Here is a 20720-nt window from a genome sequence, read left to right on the forward strand (position 1 = left end):
AATAAAAAAAAAGTTTTAAAAAATTAAAAAAAAATAAAAAAAACCTAAAAGTTCAAATCACCCCCCTTTCCCCCCATTGAAAATTAAAGGGTTAAAAAAATTTAAAAATATACACATATTTGGTATCGCCGCGCTCATAAATGCCCGATCTATCAAAATATAAAATCAATTAATCTGATCAGTAAATGGCGTAGCGGAAAAAAATTTCAAACGCCAAAATTACGTTTTTTAGTCGCCGCAAATTTTGCACAAAATGCAATAACAGGCAATCAAAACGTAGCATCTGCGCAAAAATGGTACCGTTAAAAACGTCAGGTCAAGACGTAAAAAAAATAAGCCATCACTTAGCCTCAGATCCCGAAAAATGAGAACGCTACGGGTTTTGGAAAATGACGCAAAACGTGCGCCACTTTTTTTGGACAAGCTTGTGATTTTTTTTTAACCCCTTAGACACAAGTAAACCTACACATGTTTGGTGTCTGCAAACTTGCTCTGACCTGAGGCATCACACTGACATATCAGTTGTACCATACAGTGAACACAGTGAATAAAATATCCCAAAAACTATTGTACGATCACACTTTTTTTGCAATTTTTCCGCACTTGGAATTTTTTTGCCGTTTTCTAGTACACTATATGGTAAAACTTATGCCTTCATTTAAAAGTACAACTCGTCCCGCAGAAAACAAGCCCTCATATGGCAAGATTGATGGAAAAATAAAAAAGTGACGGCTCTCGGAAGAAGGGGAGCAAAAAACAAAAATGCAAAAACGGAAAGTGCCCGGGGGCTGAAGTGGTTAATATCAAAAAATGACAAGACACATTCCCTTTAAGTGTGACAAAAATAATTAAGAAACACTTGACTTTTGTGTCTGCTCATGACATATTCTACATTTAAGTAGCCTTTTTAAATGCATCACAAATATTTAAAACCTAAAAGTCATGATGTGTCGTGGATATCACGTGAAATTTTTAGAATTTTAGATTTAAAAAGATAATGCTGCAATAAATTTCTTTCATGCTTTTACCTCAAACATGAAAGTATCAACTTCTTCACGGATGTCCATATGGCTCAATGTGTTGCCTGTCTCATCGGTGGCTTTCAGAAGCATATCTAGGAAGGCACTTCTTTTTTTGCTTTTCTTAGCTTCATTACAATCCTCTTGACTTACATTAGATTTGGCATTCTTTAGTTCTTCTGCTCTTTCTAAAATTGTCTAAAGCACAAAACATGTAATAACTGAAAGACTGACAAATTATTGTAATAACATATAAGAATTTTAAAATATACATATATATATATATATATATATATATATATATATATATATATATATATATATATATATATATATATATATATATATACACATATATATATATATATATATATATATATAGATACAGTAGATAGATATACTGTATATATATACTGTATATACATATACAGTATATATATATATATATATATATATATATATATATATATACACACAGTACAGTATATATCTAGTTGAAACCACAAGTTTCCAACCAGTATCTAAAAGGACAGATCTGCAGGTTTTTCTCACTATCTGGCATGAAATCAGAATAAATCTTTCCCGTTTTAGGTCAATTAGGAACCAAAATTATTTATATTTGCCAAATGCCAGAATAATGAGAGAGAATGTTTTAAGGCATTTTTATTACTTTCTGCAAAGTCAAAAGTTTACATATATTTCATTAGTATTTGGTGCCATTGCCCTTAAACTGTATGACTTGGGTCAAACATTTTGGAAATCCTTCCACAGGCTTCTCACAATAGTTGGTAGGAATTTGGGCCGATTCCTCCTGACAGAACTGGTGTAACTGAGCCATGTTTGTAGGTTGCCCTGCTCTTACCTGCCTTTTCAGCTTTGCCCATACATTTTCAATAGGATTGAGACCAGGAATTTGTGATGGCCACTCCAAAACATTGACTTTGTTATCTATCAGTTTGGCAGTATCCTTCAGGTCATTGTCCACTTGGAAGACCCATTTCCGCCCAAGCTTTAATTCTTGGCTTATGTCTTGAGATGTTGCTTCAGTATTGCTACATAATCTTCTTTCCTCATGATGCCACCTATTTTGTGAAGTGCACCAGTCCCTCCTGCAGCAAAAGAACTCCATAAGGCCCGTTTCACACGTCAATGAAAAACACTGCCGTTTTTCACTGGTGTGTAAAACACGCACATGTCCCTCCGTGTGCCGTGAATTACGGCACACGTGGGTTGTCTAAGTGCAATCCGGGCTCCGTTCTCCGTGGCCCGTGATTGCACTTAGAGATTAACTCACCTGTGCGCGTTCCCGCTCTCCATGGTGCTGATCGCTCCCGCGGTGCAGCATCCGGCCGGCGCTGACCCCTGCAGCAGCTGCTTCCGGGACGGCTGTGTCGTGCATCATTAATATGCGCGACAGTAATGAGCCGGCTTAGAAGCAGCAGGCTGCACGGGCTGCAGAGAGCGTCGCTGGAACCGGGTGAGTAAAAATGTTTATTATTTTAAATGCACGTTTTTTTCTGGCACGTGTTTCACGGACCACACCACTGCGTGGTCCGTGGGACATCAGTGATGCCAGAAAAAAATGGACATGTCTCTGTGCGGCAATCACGGACACGCGGGTACGCCGCACGGAGACACGTGTAGTGAAAAATCACTGATGTGTGAGCAGACCCATTCATTATAATGGGTCTGCGTATGTCAGTGATTCTGGTACGTTTAAAAAAAAGCACAAACGTACCAGAATCACTGACGTGTGAAAAGGGCCTAACATGATGCTGATATACCCGTGTTTCACAGTTGGGATGGTGTTCTTAGGCTTCAAATATTTTCCCTTTTCCCTCCAAACATAATGATAACAGTTCCATTTTAGTTTTGCCAGACCACAGCACATGTCTTCAAAAATTAAGGACTCTCCTCATGTGTGCATCTGCAAACAATCTTTTTTATGTTTCTTTTGGAGCAATGGCTTCTTCCTCGTAGAGTGTACTTTTAGCCCATGTTGATACAGTACTCGTTTCACTGTGGATAATGACACAATCTTACTAGCTTCCGCAAGCATCTTCACAAGGTCTTTTGCTTTTGGGTTGATATGCACATGTCTGACCAAAGCATGTTCATCTCTGATACGCAGAAAACATCTCCTTCCTTAGTGGTATGATGGCTGGGCATTCCCATCTTGTTTGTATTTGTGTATAATTGTTTGTACAGATGAACAAAGCACCTTCAGGTATCTAGAAATTGCACCCAAGGATGAGCCAAACTTGTGCAAGTCCACAATTCTCTTTCTAAGATCTTGGCTTATTTCTTTTTTGACTTTCCCATGATGCTACACAAAGAAGCAGTATGTTTCAGGTGTACATTAGAATGGACATTCGGCGTCAAAGCGACGTCACACAGCGGCCACCAAATAAGCGGAGGGGCGGAGATGAGCAGGACGTAACATCCCGCCCACCTCCTTCCTTCCGCATTGCCGGCGGCCGCAGGTAAGCTGCAGTTCGTCGTTCCCGGGGTGTCACATGTAGCGATGTGTGCTGCCTCGGGAATGATGAACAACCGGCGCATAGAAGAAGGAACGACATTTCGAAAATGAACGACATGTCAACGAGCAACGATAAGGTGAGTATTTTTGCTCGTTCACCGTCGTTCGGAGATGTCACACGCTACGATATCTCTAACGATGCCGGATGTGTGTCACAAATTCCATGACCCCAATGATATATCGTTAGATATATCGTAGCATGTGACAGGGCCTTTAGGATCAAGTAAGGATTTTTACCTACTTTTCAGCACAAAATGGGATGTGATATTTGCACCTATGATTAAACCACTGGGGAATTTGCTGATTATTGTCCAAAACCAAGCCAGGTTGGTTTATACGAACCAACTAAACGGTGTGCTCTGGACCCCCTATAATAGACGGACACATCTAAACCAGTGTGACATGTAATATGCGGCACCACCACTAACCTGGTCAGTAAATGAGTGGAGAATTTTTAAGTTTTCGTTATGTCTCTTTCCAGTTTTCAAACGATTATAAACAAAGTCTGGCCACAGCCAAGGCATCTTCTGACGACGTTGTATCATATCACTCATTCTAATGAGGAAAACAAAGCAAAATACATGTTTGACCTATTGAATATTTTAAAGCATCAGTTTATCAAGTCAAATTAACAAAAGGGCAGCATCCCATGCGTTTATGGGTTCAGATTCCATCAAGGACATCTGCAAGGAGTTTGTATGTTCTCCCCATGTTTGTATTGACTTTCTCTGGGTTCTCCAATTTCCTCCCTCATGCCAAAGACACACTGATAGGGAATTTAGAGCCGTAATATGAGCCCCAGTGGGGACAGTGATGGGGATGTTTGTAGAGTGCTGTGGAACTAATGGTGCTCAGCAAGCGAGTTAAATAAATGAATGAATGAATGCATGAATGAATAAAGAAGTAACAAATAACACTGAAGACATGGACCCCGATTCATCAACACCGGTAATTTTCTTGATGATGAGACGCTAATAATGCATGAAGAGGTAAACCTCCATGCGCCATACCAAAAATATTCAAGGCAAAATGGATATTTTTGGAGTCAGCTCACCCATACATTCATGAAACCGTGCAGTGGAAAACAGCCATGTCAGCTGGGCAGTAATGTAGGAGAAGGAAAAATTCCAGCATCCAAATTCCCTAAAATCCAGATTAGAAATTATGTTAAGAAACTTTCATTTCATATCATAAAAACAGAAAAAAACACACAACAAATAGTATCACACACAAACGCGTTTTGGATCTACGTGTGCTCATTCATTGTATACAATGTATGAGGACACATAGATCTGAAATGCGTTTGTGTGTGAACTTGGATATTCCTTGTTATACGTTTTTTCTGTTTTAATGATATGAAATGAAAGTTTAAGAGAATTTCTAATAAATCTGGATTTCATGGAATTTGGATGCCTGAATTTTTCCTCCTCCTACATACCAGAAATCTTACTCCAGTCTGCCAGTCCAGTGTCATGAATTATACAAGCTGAGTCTTCCCGCCCAAGCTTCATCCGCTCTCGTGAAATTGTCAAAAGTCGCCATATTTTGTGCAACCCTGAGTTGCATCAAAATTTTTAACACTTTTTAAAGCAATTTACACCAGAAATATAGAGGAATTGCTTTGATGAATCAGGGCCTGAGTATTCATGTTCCAATAATGGACACACAGAGATCAGATACGAATTTTGTCCTAACTAGGTGAGACCAGTGCTTTTCAATTTGTGACTGTGGGCTCTCCAGTGAAGTGCTAGCTAGTTGTTGATAAGGCACAATGGAGAAGGCAGTTTTCATAGAAGTAACCAAAAGCAGCACAGTACTTTCTTTGGCTGCAGCAATCTCTTACTTTAACAACATAATTGATTTTGTACTTTTTTGTTGTAATGAATTCAAGAGGCAAATAAAGGAAAGTTGAAGAAAAAAAAAAAGAATTTTAGCCCAGATTTTCACTACAATTGGTGAAGTCCAGACATCATCTTGGTTGGTCTGGTGAGGCCCCAGTAGAAATATTTTGAGAAGCTGTGGGTTAGTCAAGATGTCTTTGCCTTGATGCACTTTTTTTTTAGTTCTAACAGTCATCCGTAGTATTTATTTCCACTTTAGTTATATAATTTTATCTGAATTCAATGTTTAGGAAAATATATAGTGCTCACATAGCCTCAGTCCCATAGACAATAAAAATGCCAATTAGGAATTGTGGGATCACCCCTTTAAATACATTACATAAACATACTCATAAATAGCTTTAATATAATCCGAATCGGTGTTGCTCTGTGCTTGAATTTTCCTTCCCATAGCTGTCTCTGAGGAGCAGAAAAATCATATTTAGAGAACAAATTTAGAGAATTTGATTATTATTTTTACAATCAGCAAAAAAATGTACAGCACATCAGGTTATGAAAAAAATATGATCTTAAAGAAGCACACCCATCAAAATTTTTATCCTCTTAATATATTGCAATCATTATATTCTATAGCACTGCATACTTACAATTGCTCATTTTGCCCTTCTATACAGTTAATTCTTCTCTTTTTTAATAGGTCTATGACATCACATGATTAAAAACAGACTAGCTGAATCCTTCTAAGCTCTATGTAGCAACAGGAAGTCTCTTTTCCCTACTACAGGAGGTAGAAGCAGAGCAGCTAGGTCAGGAGTTGAAAAAGGGAATGATTCATGCAGGAAAAAAATAATTTCTGTTTATACACAGAGCAGAGAAAAGAGAAGAATTAACTGAGTAAAAATGCAAAATGAGCAATTGTAAGCACTCAGTACACAGTGCTATACATTATAATGATTGCAATTAGTGTTGAGCGAGTAGTTAACTATTCGTACTCGCTATGCTGTTAGTGAGTACTGTTCACTACTCACATATTCGTTACGAGTAGCGGACGCAATATAAGTCAATGGGAAATACTCGCTAAGTAGCGAGCAACCCAAAAGCCGTACTATTCCCTACTCGCACGAAAAGTACGGCTTTTGGGTTACTCGTTACTTAGCGAGCAGTGGCGTACAGTTAATAGAGGCAGGCCACGCGAATGCTACGGGGCCCGTGAGCTAGAGGGGCCATGGATGGCTGCTCACGGTATCAGCTCCAGCACCGCCCCTCCTCCCCGATCGCACTTTTAAATACATCGGCATCTGAAAGCGAAGATGACATTGTCCCGATGTGCTCTGACAGTTCTTCAACACAGCGGTGACGTCACTAGTAGGCGTCAGCCGCCACCGTGTTGAATTAGGCAGAGCACAGACATCCGGCAAACTAGGAGCAGCGGCGGGGGACCGAGGTGAGGTGAGTATGCAGGAACAGCGGGGTATCTACCGGACTGCCTCGGGTCCTCAGTGAGGCCTTCCACGTGCTTCATACTGTATGGTGCTAGTTAACCGCCCTCTGTTATTGGCTGGCTGTTTTAGGGCAGGGGGCCCCATGCGGCTCCACATGTCGGCCGTGTCTCCACTGCACCTTCAGATGTTCTTCTGGAGCCCCGGGAGTGTCACAGTTAACAGACGCTGCCGTGTCTGCTAACTGTGACGTCACGCTGTGCGCGCTGGACTCCTGCTTCCCGCCGGAGAGAATCAATGGAGCCTGCGGACCTGACCGGAGACAAGCTGGGGGAAGGTAAGAAGTGTGTGTGTGTGTTATATATATATATATTTTATATATATATATATATATATATATATATATAATATGAGTGTGTGGGTGTGCTATTTATATAAAGTGTGTGTGTGTAATATACATATACAGTACGTATATATATATATATATATATATATATATATGTGTGTGTTTGTGTGTGTAATAAACATATATATATACATATACATATATATATATATATATACATATATATATATATAGTGTGTGTGTAATACACTGTATATATAGTGTGTGTAATATATAGAGTGTGTGTGTAATATATATGAGTGTGTATGTATATATCAGTATATGTGTATATGAGTGTGTGCATATCTATGTGTGTGTATATATATATATATATATATATATATAGTGTATGTATGAGTGTATATGCATGTGTATGTGCATATATATGTGTGTGCATGTATATTTGTCTTTTTTACTTTTTTTGTATGAATGAGTATGTATCTGTGTACATGTGTGTATGTACAGTATATGCCTGTGTGTCTATGTATTTGTGCTTGTCTGTATTCTGTGTGCATGTATGTGCCTACATTTGTGTGTCAACGTACATATATATCGCATACACTCCAAATACACACACCACATACAGTGTGTGCAGGCTTGTGCCTGTGTCTACATATGTGTGCTTGTCTTTGCATGTGTTTGCCCTTCTGCATGTCTACATGTGTTTGTGTGCATGTATGTACCTGGCTGCATTCTTGTGCATGTCTGCATATGTGTTCGTGTGTCTGTGTGCGTGCATGTGACTGGCTGCGTTCTTGTGCATGCGTCTGTTTGCATGATTGTGTGTATGTCTGCGTTCATGTGTATGTCTATGTGAATATGTGCATGTGTGGCTACGTGCACCTGTCTGCATGTATGTAAACATCTCTGTATGTGTGCCTGTCTGTGTGTACGTGTGCCTGTTTGTGTGTGTGGCTAGATATATTAGCGTATGTGTGTGTATGTGCACATTTCTGTGTCTGCATATGCGTGTCTGAGTGCATGTCTTTGTGTATTCAGGCCTGTGTGTTTACGTATGTATGAGTGTGTGTGCTTCTCTGCATGAGGGTTCATGGCTGTGTGCATTTGTATGCATGTGTCTGTGTGCCTGTCTGCATGCATTTGTCTGTCTTTGTATATCTGTTTGTCTATGTATGTAAGCGTGTGTGCATGCATGTGTCTACATACGTTTGCATGTCAGTGCATTTTTGTATGTGTGCATGTCTGCATGCATGTGTCAGTGTGTGCCTGTCTGCATGTGTATGCCTGTATGTGGGCCTACATCACATCTTTAAACATCGCTGCTATGCGCCGCGCTCTGATGTCATCGCGTGGCTTTAAATTGGTGGGGTGGCCATTTTACCACACGGGATATGAAGCCGCAAGAGGATACCGGGGGAGCGCAGGGAGGTGAGAAGAATCTTGTTGTTCCTCCCTCTGTGAATGGACAGAGTAGTGTATATAGGAGCCCAGGATGGGATAGTTTAGAGGGCCTGGGATGGAGGAACATTGCGGCCCAGGATGGGGTAGTTTAGGGGCCTGGGATGGAGGAACACAGGGGCCCAGGATGGGGCAGTTTAGGGGCCTGGGATGGAGGAACATAGGGGCCTAGGATGGGAGACATTATTAAATATAGGGGCCAGGATGGGGGACATAATTACTATATGGGGCCAGAGTGAGGAACATACATTATTGGTTTATGATGGCAAATAGTGGAGATAATTACTGTAAGGGCAAATTAGGGGACATTATTACTGATGAAATATAGTTTATTTTTTATCATACTATCTTCCATGGTGGGAACAAAAGTCTGATGTAGTGTAGAAATTGGGGAAACAGTGTGGAATGTTCCCTGGGAGTGATCAGCTATAGGTGACTGTGTGTTATTTTCTGCAGAGGCATTTTCTGGCTGGAAGAAATGATGGCGGTCAGCACCAAATGGAGAGGAAAAGTGAAGGTGAACAACGTCAGCTAGAGACGTCACTGGTAAGTCATTGTATTACATGTACAGACACACACTATACACTATATACAGAACTCCTGTGTATAATGTCACTGGTGATCACTGTATTACCTATATACAGATCTCCTGTCTATAAAGTCACCAGTGATCACTGTTTTAGCTGTACCCTATATACAGAATTCCTGTGTATGTCACCAGTGATTATTCTGTTACCTGTACACTATACACATACACTATATACAGAGCTTCTGTGTATAATGTCACTGGTGATTACTGTATTACCTGTACACTGACACTATATACAGAGCTCCTGTGTATAATGGCACTGATGGTAATATTAGTGTTATTAGTATTGTGGTTTTTATTCATGATCATTATTGTAGTATTAGTCAGTATGTGGTCTGGTCTTGGTATGTTGGTATTTGACCCTTGTATGTGGTTGTATTCGGTCACTATGTTGTGTTAATATGTGGTCTGATCACGATATGGTGGTATTTCTCTTTTGTATGTGGTATTATTCGGTCACGATGTGGTTTAGTCACAGTGTGGCAGTATTTCTCCCTTGCATGTGGTATTGTTCGGTCACTATGTGGTCTGGTCATAGTGTTGCAGTATTTCTTCCTTTGTATGTGGTTGTATTCGTTCACTATGTGGTAGTAATATGTTGTCTGCTCACAGTGTGACAATATTTCCCCCTTGTATGTGGTATTATTGGTCTTGGTATACTGGATTGTGTTGTGTATGGAGGTCCCTTTTTCTCTCTGATATCAATATGGGAATATACTTTATTTCCAATAGAGATTAAATACTTGAATGTTTAACCCTTCCCTGCCCTGTGATTATTACACTGTAGCACATATGCACTTACAGAGGTTTGTCTGGTGAAAACAAGTAATTGCCTCTTCATGTTACTATATGGAGGACTATCTGAGGCCCATTATACTCTTCTAAAGCCTCGTGCACATGTTGAGTATTTGGTCAGTATTTTACCTCAGTATTTGTAGCCAAAACCAGGAGTGGAACAATCACAGGTAAAGTATAATAGAAACACGGGCACCACTTTTGCATTATTCGCCCACTCCTGGATTTGGCTACAAATACTGATGTAAGATACTGACTGTGTCTGTAGGGCACTTTTGTGGTTATCACATTTTATGGCTGCAATGAAAGGGGAATCTAGGGGCTTTAATAGGAGGAAATTACTTGGTAAGGGCTGTAAAGTTGTGAAATATGCTCTTCTGTGTCCCAGCTGAATATTTTTATTTACTATTATTATTATATTTTTTTTGGGGGGGGGCCCAATTAGAAATTCTGCTATCGGGCCCCATGATTTCTATGTACGCCCCTGTTAGCGAGTATTTCCCATTGACTTAGATTGTGCACCCGCTACTCGTAATGAATATGCCAGTAGTGGACAATACTCACTAACAGCATAGCGAGTACAAATAGTTAACTACTCGCTCAACACTAATTGCAATACATTAAGAGGATACAAATTGGAGTGCTTCTTTAATGCTTACAAAATAATATTATCAATAAAGCACCACAAACATTGGATTAAACATTTTGTACTAAAAAGGGATTCCTTATGGTAAGGGTTCCATCAAGAAAATATCACTGAGCTCCCTATCCTCCTATTCAACTGGTGTGACCTTCGATATAAATTTGCTTTTAGGAAAGACTCCCTATGAATGAGCTTGTTTTACTTTGAATTGTGTGTGAAATGTGTCAACTTTGATAGATTTAAAAATATTTGATTTGTCTTTTTGTTTGTACCATTAATTTTTAAAGGGAACGTCATATTGTACAAGCAAGTTTATCTGAGGAAAGCATGGAATAGAGAAGGAAAAGATGAGCAGAATGATATATCGACTTGTTGGAAAAGATTCAGTATAAATTCTTTTTTGTTCATTAAAATCTGAAATGTTTGTATGAATTAGTCCAGTGGGCGGTCCTACTCAGTGATTGCTCTCTCTGCATGCACAGTTATACAGGGAGGATAGTCATTTACTACTAAGACTAAAGCGGGCTTCACACCCTACGATATCGTTAATGAATTATCGTTGGGGTCACGTTGTTTGTGATGCACATCCGGCGTCATTAACGATATCGCAGTGTGTGACACTTATGAGCGACCTTAAACGATCGCAAAAGCAGTCAAAATCATTTGACGCGGAGAGGTCGTCCTGAAACAAAAAATCGTTTTCATTTTTTAGCGATGTTGTTCCTTGTTCCTGCGGCACCACACATCGCTGTGTGTGACACCGCAGGAGCGACGAACATATCCTTACCTGCCTCCACCGGCAATGCGGAAGGAAGGAGGTGGGCGGGATGTTACGTCCTGCTCAACTCCGCCCCTCCGCTTCTATTGGACGCTTGCCATGTGACGTCACTGTGACGCCGCACGAACCGCCCCCTTAGAAAGGAGGCGATTCGCCGGCTTGAGAGACGTCACAGAACAGGTATGTGCGTGTGACGTTTCCGTAGCGATAATGTTCGCTGCGGCAGCGATCACACAATATCGCACGTACGACGGGGGCGGGTGCTATCGCGCTCGACATCGCTAGCCGATGCTAGCGATGTTGCAGCGTGTAAACCCCGCTTAAGAGTAGTGCTCCACCCACAGCTGTTAACATATTAAATGCCGCTATCAATCTCTGACAGTGACATTTAACACACTCTGGCAGGGGGAACGCTGTTTTGAGCATCATGGGTCGCTGAGTTGTCATGACTGCCAGGAGTCAGCTGAAGACCCCTGTGTTTGTCATCTCAGTACACCGATGAGAGCCAGACTGTTGTCAGCATTCATAGGAGACTGTGATTTCTTCTATATACAGCAATGCTGTGGAATTGCTGTATATAGAACAAGTGTTCAGACTATTGCAAGTTCAAGTCCTCTAATTGAACTATGAAATACAGTACAAAGTAGAAAAATGTTTTAAAAAAATATAAAAAGTTCAAATAACCCCCTTTTTACAACGTTTAATATTAAAAAATAAAAAAATACATATATTTGATATCGCTGCGTTCGTAAAAATCTGATCTATAAAAATATAAAATAAACTATTAATAATAAAAATAATGTTTTATTTCTCTAGCGCCAACATATTGCGCAGCACTTTACAATTCAGAGGGGACTTGTACAGATAATATGAGACAATACTAAATAGCAAAATTAAGATACCAAGAGGAATGAGGGCCCTGCTCGTAAGCTTACAGTCTATGAGGAAATAGGGGAGGCACAAAAATTGAATGGGGGGCCGAAAGGGACTAGGTTAAATGAGGGAGGGGAGGTGATAAGCTAGTCTAAAGAAATGCGTTTTTAAGGCCCGCTTAAAGGTGTGGATGTTTGGAATTAATCGGATTGTTCTTGGTAGCATGTTCTAGGGCATTGCCACAGCTCGTGAGAAATCTTGAAGATGGGAGTGGGAGATTTGAATTGTTGAGGATGTCAGTCTTAAGGGTGCTTTACATGAGACGATCTATCGTGCGATAGATCGTCGGGGTCACGGTTTTTGTGACACACATCCGGCATCACTTGCGACGTCGGGCTGTGTGACACCTCTGAGCGATGCAGTATCGCTCACAAATTGTGAGTCGTGTACTCGTCGCTCGGTTTCATAATCTCGTTTAATTAAAATGGCGCCGGTTGCTCATCATTCCCGGGGTAGCACACGCCACTCCGTGTGACACCCCGGGAACAATGAACAGCAGCTTACCTCCGTCCCGCAACACCCGCCGGCTATGTGGAAGGAAGGAGGTGGGCGGGATGTTTACGTCCCACTCATCTCCGCCCCTCCGCTTCTATTGGCCGGCGGCTGTGTGACGTCGCTGTAACGCCGAACGTCCCTCCCCCTTCAGGAAGAGGATGTTCACCGCCCACAGCGACGTCGCACAGCAGGTAAGTGCGTGTGATGGGGGTTAACGACTTTGTGCACCACGGGCAACTAATTGCCCGTGACGCACAAACGACGGGGGCGGGTACGATCGATCGTGAAATTGCACAATAGATCGTACCGTGTAAAGCAGGATTTAGGTCATTAGCAGAACGGAGGGCACGGGTAGGGTGATAGACAGAGATGCGGGAGGATATGTAGGGTGGTGCGGAACCGTGGAGAGCTTTGTGAGTGAGAGTGATCGGTAATCAGCGTAATGAGAAAAAAAAATCAAAATGCTAGAGTTGCAATTTTTCGCTTGCTGCAACAACAGAAAAAATGTAATAGCAGGGGATAAAAACATCATGTCAGTAAAAATATCAGCTCGGAGTGCAAAATTAAGCCATCAAACAGCCCCAGATCCAAAAAACTGAAAACTTTATGGTTCTCGGAAAGTCACAACAGAAGCAAGATTATTTTTTCAAAATTTCTGAATTTCTTTTCACCACTTAAATAAAATAAAATCTAGACATGTTTGGTATCTATGTAATCAAACTGACCTGTAGAAGTATACTGCCTGGTCAGTTTCATGGTACAATGAACTCTGGAAATAAACTCCCTAAATACAATTAAAGAATTTCCTTTTTTTTGCTATTTCACCAAAATTGGAATTTTTTTCCCGCTTACCATTACATCATATGATAAAATGGGTGGTGTCATTTAAAAATGCCACCGAAAACAAGACCTCACACAGGTATATTGAGGAAAAAATAAAAAAAGTTATGGCTCTTGAAAAAAGGGGAGGAAAAAACATGAGAGCAAAAATTAAAAATCACCCAGTCCTAAGGGGTTTTATATATGGTCTGTGCTATCTTGAGATTACTAAGCACATTTTTTTAACAGTAACACCAGAACTGCAAATGTGTAAATACAACTATATTAGTAAGTTATACAAATTACTATTTAGAGCAGGGGTGGGGAAACTTTTTTCTGCTGAGGTCCATTTGAAAATTTCAACCATAATTCGGGGGGCTACACAAAATGATCAACTTGAAAATTATAAACCAATTTCAATTATATTTAGATTAGAGGATCACTTGAAAACCAGAAAAAAACTCTCTAAAACGTCACTTTTATTAATACTGTTAAAATACTAAAATAGTACTGATTTCTGGAATAATATCCAGAAGTAAGGACATCAACAAGTCGTGCTTAGTGATAACTGAATAAGGTCTTGAAGGAGGACAGGGGACAAGGGGTGTGCACCGCCTACTGTATTGAATTATAATGCTGATAATTATGAGGATGAGATAGGGGTCTGATAATCCCTGATGTTATTCCCTACCTAACAACGGAGGTCAAAAACACCTTAATTTTTTGGGTGCCCCCCGTTCCTCGGCGGCTAGCCCTATCTGCCCCTGTTACTGCTCCTGACCCTAGCCCACCACCAAGTGAATTGTGCAGCGGTGCATAACAGTCATGTGTCATAAGTCATAAACAATTACGAAAATGAACCCAAATCTCATGTGCAAATTAAGGATTTCAATTCACAGTTTTACAAATTACCTATATGGCTATGAAACTGGGAAGATACATGAAATTAAGGGTCTAGGCAAAAGATGATGGACCTGTGGTCCTAGTACTTATCCTGCCAGGATTAACTTGATCCCGACGCGTTTCCCCCCAACGTCTTGGGGTTCATCCGGGGATATAGATATATCAAAATATAGGCCGAACAAGCGTCCCACGTGGGTCATTGTGCTCCACGTGGGATACCGCCCAGTGATTTCCAGGTGGGCGGACGGGGTAGGGGCCGGCCGACTGTGTGTGGACCCCCAAGACGTTGGGGGGAAACGCGTCGGGATCAAGTTAATCCTGGCAGGATAAGTACTAGGACCACAGGTCCATCATCTTTTGCCTAGACCCTTAATTTCATGTATCTTCAAAGTTTCATAGCCATATAGGTAATTTGTAAAACTGTGAATTGAAATCCTTAATTTGCACATGAGATTTGGGTTCATTTTCGTAATTGTTTATGACTTATGACACATGACTGTTATGCACCGCTGCACAATTCACTTGGTGGTGGGCTAGGGTAAGGAGCAGTAACAGGGGCAGATAGGGCTAGCCGCCGAGGAATGGGGGGCACCCAAAAAATTAAGGTGTTTTTGACCTCCGTTGTTAGGTAGGGAATAACATCAAGGATTATCAGACCCCCTATCTCATCCTCATAATTATCAGCATTATAATTCAATACAGTAGGCGGTGCACACCCCTTGTCCCCTGTCCTCCTTCAAGACCTTATTCAGTTATCACTAAGCACGACTTGTTGATGTCCTTACTTCTGGATATTATTCTAGAAATCAGTACTATTTTAGTATTTTAACAGTATTAATAAAAGTGACGTTTTAGAGAGTTTTTTTCTGGTTTTCAACTTGAAAATTACCCTGCTATGTTTGGTCAAACAAATAACTCACTATGGTGGCTGGAGCTTCTTCTCTTTGGTGCGGCTACGATATGAGGCGACATTGATCTCATAGACATCTCTGGGGGCATATACATCACTGGGTGGTACAGACATCACTGGGCTGCACAGACATAGCTGTGGGGCACAAACATTGCTGGGGGTATAAAAATAGCTGGGGGAACAGTCAGTCAGGGAGACGGCTGAGGGGACACAGACAACCATGGGGATGCTGGAGGATCCAGACAGCCATGGGGACCCCGGAAACGCACAGACAGTCATGGGGATGCCGCAGGTGCACAGACATCCCTGTGGATGCAGTAGGGGCACAGACAGCTCTGGGGATGCCGGAAGGGCACAGACAGTCCTGGGGACACTGGGGGTCACAGACAGCCCTGGGAGACGCTGGGGGCACAGACAGCCCTGAGGGATGCTGGGGGCACAGATAGCCCTGTGTGAATGCTGGGGGCACAGACAGTCCTGGGAGACGCTGGGGACACAGACAGATCTTAGGGACGATAAGGGCACAGACAGCCCTTGGGGACACTGGAGGCACAGACAGTCCTGGGGTACCCTGGGGGTACAGACAGCCGGGACCATGGGGGCACAGACAGCCCTGTGGGATGCTGAGGGCACAGACATCCCTGGAGGACACTGGGGACATAAGCATCCCTGGGAGACACTGGGGGCACAGGCATCCCTGGGGACGCTCGGAGAACAGAGAGCACTGGGGGACGCTGGGGGCACAGAGAGCACTGGGGATGCTGGGGGCATAGAGAGGACTGGGGGACGCTGGGGGTACAGAGAGTACTGGGAGACGTTGGGGGCACAGACAACCCTGGAAATACTAATGGCACAGACAACCCTGGAAAATGCTGGGGGCACAGACAGCCCTAGGGAATGCTGGAGGCAGAGAGAGCACTGGGGGAGGCTGGAGGCACAGAGAGCACTGGGGGAGGCTAGCAGCACAGAGAGTGCTGGGGCACAGAGAGCACTGGGGGAGGCTGGGGGCACAGAGAGTGCTGGGGGAGCTTGAGGGCACAGAGAGTGCTGGAGGAAGCTGGGGGCACAGAGAGCACTAGGGGAGCCTGGGGGCACAGAGAGCGCTGGGGCAAACGGGTGCACAGAGAGCACTGAGGGAGGCTGGGGGCACAGAGAGCACTAAAGGAGGCTGGGGGCACAGAGAGCACTGAGGGAGGCTGGGGCACAGGGAGTGCTGGGGAAGCTGGGGACACAGAGAGCTCTGGGGGAAGGTGGAGGCACAGAGAGCGCTGGAGGAGGCTGGGGGCACAGAGCTCTGGGGGAGGCTAGGGGCACAGAGAGCACTGGGGGATGCTGGTGGCACAGATAGCCCTGTGGGAATGCTGGGGGCATAGAGAGTCCTGGGGGATGCTGGGGGCACAGACAGCCCTTAGGGACGATGGAGGCACAGACAGCCCTGGAGGCACAGAGAGCCCTGGGGGACCCTGGGGGCACAGACAGCCCTGAGGGATGCTGAGGGCACAGACAGCCCTGGAGGACACTTGGGACACAGACAGCTCTTAGGGACGATGGGGGCACAGACAGCACTGGGGATGCTGGGGGCATAGAGAGCACTGGGGGACGCTGGAGGCACAGAGAGCACTGGAGTAAGTTGGGGGCACAGACAACTCTGGGAAATGCTGGGGGCACAGACAGCCCGAGGGAATACTGGAGGCTCAGAGAGCACTGGGGAAGGCTGTAGGCACAGAGAGCACTGGGGGAGGCTGGCAGCACAGAGAGTGCTGGGGCACAGAGAGCACTGCGGAGGCGGTAGGCACAGATAGTGCTGGGGGAGCCTGAGGGCACAGAGAGTGCTGGAGGAAGCTGGTGTGGCGCCCTGGACAAGCCAGATCGTCACAGGTACTGCAACAACACACCCCACACCCCGGCTAGGCACACCTAGGTCAAACACAAATCCTTGTTGCCTTCCTCCAGGGGCTGATGTCTACACCAGGGGTTGGGCCAGGTGGTTTGCCCCGCCCACCGAGGAGTTCACAGTCCTGGAGGCGGGAAAAGGCAGTCAGAGGAGTGAGGGAAGTGGTAGTAGAGGAGACTGACTGTGTCCGGGTGCGTGGCCCGGGCACATACAGCAAGGTTGGCAGACGGTGGTGACCGTCTGCAGGAGAGGCTGATTGAAGTGAACCGTAAGGACCGGGGACGGGCGGTGGCCCGCCGGTACCGGATCGGGAAGCGAAGAGAAGCCAGCACCATTTGGCAGGGCCTACGGACCCTGACCAGGCTAGGAGTCGCCGTAAAACTGGTCAAATCCGTTAGCGAAGGGAACCTCCGGGGTTTCCCAGCAGTCAAGACCCGATTGAAGGCAACAGCTCAAACCGTGAAGGGAAACACAGTCACCGCCAAGGCTACAGTTCCCAGGGCCAGAGCCTGTGGACAAAAGGGGCTCCCTCAGCATCCATCCAAGCTGGGGAGCGGGTTACCGGTGGGAAGCCACCAGAACCAAGAACACAACACAGGTGCAGGGAAAGGCAGTCACCGCCAACCTACAGGGAGAAGAACCACCGCAGCCGTCTGTGGGACCCGTCCATCCAGCCGTTTGTTTTACCGGAGACTTTGTGTTAATCATTGGCTGAGTGAGTACCACTGTGCCATGCGGCACCACGCTGCCCCTGCGACCCTGCACCTCACCAGGCCCCGTAACCCACCTGCCATCCTCCCCTCACCGGGCCCCAGGACAACCAACCCCCCTACCCACGGAGAGGAAAAACAACATCCAAGCTGCTCCCTGTCGTCGCTCCCGGGATCCCCATCCAGAGCAGCGGTGGTGTCACAACCTCACCACAACCGTGGGTGGTGTCACGGACAATAAATCCCCAAAACCATTCCCCTTTTCACTCACGGGCGAGGAGCGCCGCTCGAGTCCCCGGGATCCAGCCCACCACTCGAGCCACCACCGAGCAGCAGCAGCCGGACCCGAGCAGTGGATGAGCGCAGCGTCCCCTCTCCACCCGCGACACTGGGGGCACAGAGAGCACTGGGGGAGCGTGGGGGCACAGAGAGTACTGGGGGATGCTGGGAGCACAGAGAGCGCTGGGGCAGGCAGGAGGCACAGAGAGCACTGAGGGAGGCTAGGGGCACAGAGAGCACTGAGTGAGGCTGGGGCACAGAGAGTGCTGGGGAAGCTGAGGACACAGAGAGCTCTAGGGGAAGCTGGAGGCACAGAGAGCGCTGGGAGGCTGGTGGCACTGAGCGCTGGGGGAGGCTAGGGGCACAGAGAGCACTGAGGGAGGCTGGGGGCACAGAGAGCACTGAGTGCGGCTGGGGCACAGAGAGTGCTGGGGAAGCTGGGGACACAGAGAGCTCTAGGGGAAGCTGGAGGCACAGAGAGCGCTGGGAGGCTGGTGGCACTGAGCGCTGGGGGAGGCTAGGGGCATAGAGAGCACTGTGGGAGGCTGGGGGTATAGAGAGCACCGGGGGAGGCTGGGGGCACAGAGAGTGCTGAGTGAAGCTAGGAGCACAGAGAGCGCTAGAGGAGGCTGGGAGCACAGAGAATGCTGGGGGAGGTTGGAGGCATGGAGAGCCCTGCCGAAGGCTAGGGGCACAGAGAGCGCTGGGGGAGGTCGGAGGCACAGAAAGCACTGGGGGAGGCTGGGGGCACAGAGCACTGGGGGACGCAGGGGGCACAGACAGACCTTGGGAACGCTGAGGCAGCCACGCCTCTTCTGTGAGACGGGAGCGCATTCTAACCCACCCACAAAGTAAGTCCTTACACTGGCACTAGCCAGCATGTGAACGTAATCTTTAGGTGTAGGAATCGCAGCGTTCAACGCTGCGTGTGGGGTTTAAAGGGCCAGCAGCCAGCAACACACGGATGCCGCCCCAGCACTGGGGTCACTGGGAATCTGCCTGGGGGCTACAGAAAGTCTTTGTGGGCCGCATACAAACTGCAGGTTCCCTACCCCTGATTTAGGGGATCTGTCACCAGATTTCACAATGCAAACTGAATCCTTTATTAAATAGACCTGATGACGGTGTGCAGACTTTGAACATACTTGTAATAATGAATTTATATACGGTAATCCTTTCTGAAAGTTTGCTTGCCTAATAGCCACTCAAATTAATTGAGGATTATAAAGGCATTTTGTCATGGGTTTAAAAAGTAAGTACACCTGCTTCATCAAGTCTAAAAAGATGCATTTTTAACAATGTTCTTTCATTGTACTTATTTTTAAGATACGTATTGTATGAAATGTAAAGTCTCTTGACGTGTACAGCACCCTGGAATTAATGGAATTTTAAAAAAATAAAATAAACATATACAGTATATATATATATACTGTATATATATATATATATATATATATATATATAATGTCAAGCTGAATGTGCTGAATGTGTGTGTGTATGTCCGGGATTGGCATCTGCACCGTCGCTGCTACAGCCACAAAATTTTGCACACTCACACGTCTGGACCCCGAGAGCGTCATAGGCTATGTTGTGAGGTGAAATTTTATCCCCGCGCATTCCAATTTACCAATCAATTTTGCCCCTATCTACATAATGGGGAAAAAATGAAACGAAAAGTGTATCCGCACTGTTGCATTTACAATCACGAAATTTTGAACAGACACCTCATGTGACCCAGAGAACATTGTAGACTATGTTTTCACAGGAAAATTTAACCCCGCACTTTCCAGTTACTCTACAAAAAACATGCCTCCATTAAAGTAAATGGAGCCTGGAACTACAGGTTATTATTAGGAGCTGTTATTGGTTGCTATAGGAACAAAAGACATTCATAGTATAAGAAGCTTATATGTGAGGTAATAAGATGTCGGTGGGGAGACGGATAGAGAGAGACAAACAGAGACAGACAGAGAGAGAGGCAGAGAGACAGACCTGGAAAGAGACAGACAGAGACAGACCTGGAAAGAGACAGACCTGGAAAGAGACAGACCTGGAAAGAGAAAGACCTGGAAAGAGACAGACAGAGACAGACCTGGAAAGACAGACCTGGAAAGAGACAGACCTGGAAATAGAGAGACCTGGAAAGAGACAGATGGGGAAAGAGACAGACAGACATGCAGACAGGGACAGAGACAGTCAGACAGGGAAGGAGGAGACATCCAGAGAGACAGACAAAGATAGATGGGGAAAGACACAGACCTTGATAGAGACAGACAAGGAAAGAGACAGACAGAGACAGGCAGACAGGGAAAGAGACAGACAGGAAAAGA

The 20720-nt window shown here is 44.7% G+C and overlaps 1 protein-coding gene across 1 annotated transcript in view; it reads right to left on the minus strand.

Moving 5' to 3' along the window:
- Nucleotides 1-20720, minus strand: part of LOC142290546 (cytochrome P450 4V2-like) — a 146337-nt gene that overhangs the window by 26558 nt on the left and 99059 nt on the right. The window contains exons 5-7 of the mRNA XM_075334511.1: nucleotides 5789-5858; nucleotides 3987-4113; nucleotides 1029-1217 (exon numbers count right to left, since the gene is read on the minus strand). Of these exons, the coding sequence (XP_075190626.1) occupies nucleotides 1029-1217; nucleotides 3987-4113; nucleotides 5789-5858 (386 nt within the window). The remainder of the gene's footprint in view (nucleotides 1-1028; nucleotides 1218-3986; nucleotides 4114-5788; nucleotides 5859-20720) is intronic.

The sequence above is a fragment of the Anomaloglossus baeobatrachus genome, chromosome 1, assembly GCF_048569485.1.
Source record: "Anomaloglossus baeobatrachus isolate aAnoBae1 chromosome 1, aAnoBae1.hap1, whole genome shotgun sequence".
In the NCBI taxonomy this organism is placed as follows: Eukaryota; Metazoa; Chordata; class Amphibia; order Anura; family Aromobatidae; genus Anomaloglossus; species Anomaloglossus baeobatrachus.